Source organism: Montipora foliosa, chromosome 6 (genome assembly GCF_036669935.1).
Source record: "Montipora foliosa isolate CH-2021 chromosome 6, ASM3666993v2, whole genome shotgun sequence".
In the NCBI taxonomy this organism is placed as follows: Eukaryota; Metazoa; Cnidaria; class Anthozoa; order Scleractinia; family Acroporidae; genus Montipora; species Montipora foliosa.
The window spans coordinates 60546902-60554881 of record NC_090874.1 but is presented as its reverse complement, the minus strand read 5'-3'; the positions used below and the strand labels follow the sequence as shown (position 1 = coordinate 60554881).

General features: G+C 39.1%; 2 protein-coding genes across 2 annotated transcripts in view; one reads left to right on the top strand and one right to left on the bottom strand.

Moving 5' to 3' along the window:
- The window catches only part of LOC138008009 (vacuolar fusion protein MON1 homolog A-like), a 14697-nt gene extending 10464 nt beyond the window's left edge, over positions 1-4233 (bottom strand). Inside the window, exons 1-5 of the mRNA XM_068855175.1 lie at positions 4042-4233; positions 2943-3250; positions 2374-2433; positions 1187-1265; positions 1-19 (exon numbers count right to left, since the gene is read on the bottom strand). The exon at positions 1-19 is cut by the window's left edge and continues 68 nt beyond it. Coding sequence (XP_068711276.1) covers positions 1-19; positions 1187-1265; positions 2374-2433; positions 2943-3250; positions 4042-4127 — 552 coding nt within the window. The 5' untranslated portion in view covers positions 4128-4233. The remainder of the gene's footprint in view (positions 20-1186; positions 1266-2373; positions 2434-2942; positions 3251-4041) is intronic.
- Positions 4234-6168: 1935 nt separating this feature from the next.
- On the top strand, positions 6169-6963 carry LOC138005858 (uncharacterized). The gene has a single exon (XM_068852035.1). It carries the CDS (start codon positions 6169-6171, stop codon positions 6961-6963), a length of 795 nt encoding a protein of 264 aa, XP_068708136.1.
- The last annotated feature ends 1017 nt before the right edge of the window (positions 6964-7980 follow it).

Below are 7980 nucleotides of genomic sequence, written 5' to 3'. Positions count from 1 at the left end.
TTTGTCCTCATTACCATATCTATCACATGAATAAAGAAATCTTTTATTATGAACAAACTACAATTAACTCATAAAATCATTTATGATAATAAGAAAAGCAAATAATATTGTATATTAGGAAAACATACTGTTAATTTTTAATTTACACTTCAATGGTTATTTCTTGTCATCATCAAAATCATAACTTAGTGACACACGGAAGGCACAGCTAAGATGAAACAACATCATCTGTAACAATTACTACCAAAATCACTAAACTGTTTGCACTCCGATAAAAATGATCGATCGCATTTGAATTCCGACTTGCTCACGTGACCATTTGAAGCACCCCGATGTGTGACTTGTCATTCTTGAAATGAGCAAGGCCGTGGCAAAATAAAGATGAATGTGTACGAAGAACTTTCCACCATTTGGAAATGATATGTGGTCACTGATGGTTGAACGGAGGGGGAGATGTTTCAACAGAGTTCTACCAGGGACGTTTTAGAGATATAGGATTAAAGTAGAAAATGAGTGGTCTTACAGTTTCACACATATGGAAGACATTTTGTCCCGCCTTCAATGTTCCACAACGACCGATAATAACAAACAAGAAGAGATGTCAAATGTTTTCTTTTACATACATACATGTATATTTGCAACATTACTGTACTTGAAATCATTTTGATTACTAAATGAAACAGTAACTGTTTATTTGTTCTCCACGACTGACATTGGCATGTTGACGATTCATATAATTTTCGCAGAGAATTTGTCTTTGAATTTACGTCAACCAAAACAAAAACAAGGGATAAAAACTCAACTTCTCATTGGAGTGAGACTTCTCTATCGATTCCAATGAACAACTGCCTCGCAAGCGTATGACATTTTTATTTTCTTCTTGGCTAAGCGTGCAAGTCTTTACACTACCTCGAAGTATCCAGCTTTGCCATGTATGTTACCGAACGCCTGCTTTTGATCAGCAGTTACAGTACCCTTAGCTGTGTGATGATGGAATTAATTTTCAGTTTCATGTTTGACAAAACTCATCTTCCATATTTTTGAAACTGAAAGACCACTCATTTTGTACTTTAATCCTATGTCTCTAAAACTTCCCCGTAGAACTATGTTGAAACATCTCCCCCTCCGCTCAATCAAAAGTGCATTAAATAAAAGCTTCAGTCAACAGTATTAAACACTGAGATACCTTGAGTAAATAGGTTTGCCAGCCTCACTAAAAACAAACACATGCTTTTTGTGGAGAATCCACTTGGCATCATTTACATCTGAAAATCAGAAATACAAATTATTCCAGTTTAAGTACACAATAATGTTCACTTGATCAAAGTCTAAAGCTGACATACATGTAGCCTAGTATTAAAGAAAAATAATAATTATCTGCTGTATTAATATTACTGGAGAAACCAAATCATTAAGAAAGAGGGGAAAATACACATGACTTTGTACGAAAGATCCTCTTAGGGAAGAGAAGAGCATACAAAAAAATGTAATTAAAGTAGATGCATGACAAATTTAGATATTCACCACAATTTGAAAGTGGCTCTTTAAGTCTAAGCATTCAGTTTATGCTACCTACATGTAGTTGTAGAAATCAGAATGCCGTTAAGTGTAAGGGGTAACATTATTTTCTGGTGAGGTAAAATGTTACTGGTTAAAGGACAATTATTTCTGAATAATGTGATTTGTATGAATTCCCAGACGAAAGTGATGTTGAAGTTGGGGAAAAGAGAAAGGGGACACTCTCAGACTGGCACAAAATCGTTATGCATCTGTTGTGAGCAAATCTGAGTAGAAAACCAACAAACTAGAGTCAAATACTGGAAAAGGGGCACAGGACACTTTGGTGGAGCGTTACGATTCTTGTCACTGCACCAAGCCAGCTCCATCACCAAAGGACTCTTCAAATACATGTACCTTCAAATGCAGTTTTAAAGTGCCACTGTGATACTGTCTTTTTTTCAGATTTTGAAAGTGTGTTTGCTTAACATCTGGCAAAATTGAGTGCTTTGATTTTTAGGCAAAGGCCGTTTACTGTGAGTGGATTTCACAGTCCGCCATTACTTACGCTCAAAACTGACCATTAAATTGGAAAATTCCAGTTAAAATAAACAGGTGTCTTTTTTAAAAACAAGGTTTAAAACGTTGGTCACTTAGTTAACAGTTTTGAATCCAAAGAAAAATAAGAATAAGAATTGATTTTTGGGTCACAGGGGCACTTAAACTAGTTACACAAAGCAAGGATCGAAGCATAGCAAAAAATCCTATAGCAGAAAATTTTAAAATTAAGGGCCCTGCACTGATCAACATGTTTTCAACTAAAGACAACAAATAAATAGCATAATTCCAACAAAATGTATGGCAGCTTTCACCCACCTTCCCCTGTCGTTTCTCTATTGATTTCTTTTACACTCTCAGCCCTTGTTTTACGAGCCTCTAAAAAAAAAGCAGAAACAGTTATTTTCACCAAAGGAAACAGATCTACACATTTAAATGTTAAGCTTTACACTTTAATTTTGATTTTTCTTTGTCTAATATTCATTATCATAATCTGAAATAAAGGAAAATCAAAATTGAACTGGTTTAAAAAATTTCGAACCACGCAAAAATTTGAACCTCAACATACATAACATGAACATGAAGCATTTGAAAAATTGATAAATTCAGGTAAACTTAGACTAAGTGTGAGTAAAATTTTTCATTTGCCATAATGCCTGAAATTTATTATGCTACATGTATTATGCCATTGCCTAAAATAATGTTCTATGTAACTATTCTTCAGCATAATTTGCAACAAGACTTAATTCTTCTGCAGAACCTAATGCTGTTATTTCTTGTGATTACATGTACACGTAGACAGAACTTGCACAACAGATTTAAACTGAAACCCTGCAGTGACTTATAGTACATGTAGTATAAAGTTCTTTGACTGCAATAATATTCACCTTCTTGTTCGTCCTGAACATTTAATTGTCCCATTTTAACATCTAATTCACCAGCAGCACCTGTAGCATCCCTTGGTCCTGGGTAAATTGGCTCACAAAAATTTTCAGCCCTGTCAAAAGTTTCATTATTATCCACTTGGGTTGTTGCCTCAGGGGAGCCATGACTGCTGAGACTTGAGATTATTCCAGTGGAGCTCACATCTGAATGGGCAGATTCTCTTGTCTCAAGATCAGTGTAGATTTCATCCACAGACACATCAATTTCCTCCTCAGGATGGACGTAAAACAGAGGCTCATGGTCAGGTGAGCTACAAAAGAGAGAGGGTTGCTAACAGTTTACAAATGGACCTTTATTGACACTGTACATGTGTATAGTGTTCAGGACTGTCTTATGGACTTTTGCAGTATCCTCCTTGCATGCGCACTGTGATCATGGCAACAATCTGAACAACGTAACTGTTTTGCTGACTTCACCGAGTAATAAACACATACATGTGTATTTAACCTTTTCACAGTGACTTGCTGAAGATAGTAATTAACGACGCTTCATGCTCCAAAACTGCACGCATTTAAGCCACAAATGTGCAACACAATGTACAATACGAACGATAGCAATAATAAAATGTAAATGCCCATAACGTAGACGTCACCTAGGATCGATATTAAATTGTGCTAGGAAGAAACCATCTAATTTCCAAAATATCACATCGAACAGCAAAAAAGACTGTTTTTTGAAAGACCGATATCTTCTCGCATGCTTTGGTAATAAATGTGCTCACCAAATCCAAATAAACCCAAACACCCACTTACCCATTTACTTCGAATTCACAAATACCCACATAACGTTGCGCGCTTCCTTGACTGTGATCATTAATATTCTCTTCAAAATTAGACATAATTTTCCAAATCACACAAAAGCCCTCAATAATTAACACTTTTCCCTCTTAGCAACGTTTTTTTTTTTTTTTAAATTTCAATGAAAGCAAACCAGGCCGAATGGCGATTACAGGTAAATTAATTTCAAACATTCCTTATAATTATAATATATGTTCAACAACGATCGATGCCTATAGACGTACTATATTTTCACAAAACTTACCCAGCTCCTGGCTCAGAGCCTTCCAAAACGTCTTGATCTTGTTTTCCGCGTTTTAAACTTTCATTTGAGCCAATCGAAGCTGCCATTTAGCTTCTAGGCCATTCATTATAAGCAAGATAGCGAAAAGACAAGCTTCGTCGCTAATTCTGCCGCCATGTTTACGATAACATGAAAGCGAGACAGATGAAGCTTTGTGACCGCGCTTTTTTCTGCGCATGACTCTTCACGAGCGAAAGGGAGTAGTCCGGGCGAAGGGGAAGTACTCCTCGAGCGAAGACAGTTGAAATTATTACAGCAAGAATCCGAAAGTGTGACCACTCTTAATTGTATTCGTGTTTTTCAATCTCGTCTCAGGGCGCTCTCCCGCCAGTCTCCTGGAAAAGCGCCTTGAGGACGACATTGCATATCTTTTCGCTCAAGACAAGAGCAAATCATACTCTTAGTCTTCATTCGGCTTCTCATTGGATCGTGTTCATACATTAACCAAAAGTGATCTTTGTCTAAAATGACAAAAAAATATTCATAGTTTATTGATGCGCATACGGTTATTGATTGTGTGATCCGCAACAGCGGAAGAGTGAATGTTTCCTGTAAGGGCTCTGTAATGATCCGCAAAATGAAACGCCCTTTACATGACCGGAAAACGGATCATAATAGTTTATTGAGTATGATCTTCAATTAAAGGAAAATGCCATTTTAGGTCCTTTAAATTAAAAAAAATATAGGATAATGTCTTATAAGCAGTCGTTCGTTTGGACGTGATGCTTCTCCCACAGGCCTCAATTGGCGGCTTCTTAAAAGATTTGGGTGGAAAGATTCTTTTTTTTTTTTAATATTAACAGAACTGCAGTCAATGGTTCATGAGGATTATTCGGTCGAAGAATACTGGTTTGTCAATCCTGACACCTAAGCCGGTTTTATGAATTTTGAAAATACCGTGTTTACTCGTGTGAGCGCTGCGGCGTCTATTTAGTTTTTTGCTCCTCAAGTGCGACACTTATTCGAGCGCTTATCTAAAAATTGGACGCCACACAGAAATATTTCTGTACGGAGGTTAACAGAAGGAATGGAAAGGAATTTTATTTGAGTGTCTAGTCCTTCTGGCGCTGGAGCACTAGTTGGGGTCACTATAAACTGCAATTAACAGTAAAAATTCGTTTGATAGTCACCATCTGACTCTTATGGCATTTTACTTAGTGGACAAGCAGTGAAATGGAAACACAATAACTTTAAACTGAAGAACATCGGTTTTGATGAAAAGAAATTCCCCATGCTGTGTTAGAGTTACTTTTTGGGGTTTTTTTTTATTTGACGAAATTCCTCGCGTAGGCGCCGCATTGAGACCGCGGCGCTTATTTAGGGCCGCGCTTATTTGCTTTTTTGTCCCAAATGCGGCGGCTATTCGAGGGCGGCGCTTGTTCAGGGGGCAGCGCTTATTCGAGTAAATACGGCAGTGATTTTAGCAGTTTTGGAGAAAAAATCGTAAAAAGGTAATGACATCAAGATTATCATTTGGTGAAAAATTATCTAACAGTGCAAAATTGTGGAAAACGTTCGTTTCAGCCTGTAAACGTACGTTTTTGTGAAAAATGGTTTTTGGCAGTGATTTGAGCAGTTTTAGAGAAAAAAGCGTAAAAAGGTAATGACATCAAGATTATGATTTGGTGAAAAATTATCTAACAGTGCAAATTTGTGAAAAACGTTAGTTTCAGCCTGAAAACGCACGTTTTTGTGAAAAAAGGTTTTTGGCAGTGATTTGAGCAGTTTTGGAGAAAAAATCGTCAAAAGGTAATGACATGAAGATTATGATTTGGTGAAAAATTATCTAATAGTGCAAAATTGTGGAAAACGTTCGTTTCAGCCTAAAAACGTACGTCCTTTTCGAAAAGGGAAACTGGTTAGTTGTCGACAACTAATAATTTGGGGTTTAGTTGTCGACAACTTGTGCCACAGACTACGTTTTTTAGTTGTCGATAACTTTTTAGTTGTCGATCACAAATAGTTGTCGACAACTAAATCCCTAGTCTGTGGAGGCCCTTAGAGAATTATAATCTGAAAAAAAAGTGTGGGTTCCTCACTTATTTCCCACATTAGTGGCACCTCCGACGGGACACTTTATCTACGAGTATGGAACCTAAACTCAAGGCTCTTGATGCCGAGCTTCAACTTTTAGCTCTAACGCGCGGCAAGACTGACACAGTTGTGGAAAAGGGAAACAACGACAAAGTAGCCCGCCATAGAGAAGCTTTAAGAAAAATTGTGGCGAACGTCGAAGATCTAAAGATGGACATTGAGAAAGGTAAGCTAGAAGCGGCAGAAATCATCGAAGATGTGAAGGCATGGGGTGCATCGATCGAAAAAACAATTGATGAAGTAGATTTGCAAGTAGCGGATTTAACTCGTTATCTGGAAGAAATTGGAACTAAAGAGAAAACCCAAAAGCTTGAAGACGAAGAAGCCATCCTTGCCAAAAGGCGGGAGGACGAACTGCAATTTGAAAAGATGAAACTCGAACAGAAGTCAAAATTGCAATCATTAGATCAACCGACCGCGAAGCCTCCCAGTAAGGGAAATGTAAAAATGCCAAAGCTAGTTATCACTAAGTATGACAGCACTTATGAAAAATGGCTCTCGTTTTGGAATAAGTTTGAAGCCGAAATAGATGCAGCGGATATTGCACCGGTTACAAAGTTTGCCCATCTAAAGGAATTATTGGAAGGTAATGTATGTGAAACAATTGATGGCTTGCCCTTTAACTCCGAAGGCTACGAACGCGCTAAGAACATCTTGAAATCTAATTACGGGAAAACGAGCGAGATCGTGCGAGCTTACATCGATAACATCAATGCGTTGCCGGTGTTATCTGGAAGCAAACCAAATGAAATCCACAAGTTTTGCCAAACTTTGAACTATAATGTTTAAGCTCTAGAGACTCTATGTAAACTTTCTGGTTGTTTGTCTATGGTGCGTGGGGTTCTAGACAAGTTGCCGTGCATAAAAGCAGATCTCGTGAATGGAAAACCAGGATGGCAAGACTCGGGATTCGCGGAGCTAATGCGATCGTTAGAAGAATGGAAAGCTATCCATCCAATGAAAGTAAATGAGTCGGTTCACGAGATCTCTCCATCACCGCCCTCACATCCGCGTTCTCGGCCTCCACGACCGCCGCGCCCTCCTCGTACTCCTCGCGATAATAGTTTCTACGCGCAAGACCGCGGACCACTCTCACGACGCGTGTGTGTTTACTGCGATCGCGAGACTCACAGATCCTGGGAATGTGACAGCGTGACATCTCCAGCGGAGCGAAGACGAATTCTACAAAGCAAACGCTTGTGTTTTAACTGCACTGGAACACAACACAATGCATCACAATGCCGTAGCCGCACATCGTGCGTACACTGTAAACAAAAGCATCACTAGTCTATTTGCGATCGCTCGACAACAGCTGGACGCCAAACAACAACCAGCGGTGGGGTGGCGTTAACTGCGACCCAAGAAGGAGAGAAAGTGTGCCATCCCGTTGTGCTCGTCAAATTGAATGGCGTGGCCTGTAAAGCCCTTTTTTTGACACCGGAGCAGCTGCCTCTTATGCCTCGGGATACATCTTGGATCGATTAAATCTTGTACCGTCACGCACTCTTACGCGACAAATACAAACTATTGTGGGCACCGTTACCAAGCGAACCGAAACCTACAACGTTCAAGTGAGTGACACCAAAAGGAAACTGTACCATCCCTCTCAGCGCAAACAGGATAGACCGGGCTGAACTGTTGTGCGTGGAAAACCCGAACTACAGGGAAATGATCGGAAAATACCGTCATCTGAAAGGCGTGGACATAGAAGACACTGACACCAAGAGCCTACTTCCGGTTCATGCTATTCTGGGCGCGAGTGATTACGCGAAGATTAAAACGTCTACATCCCAGCGTACTGGAGCC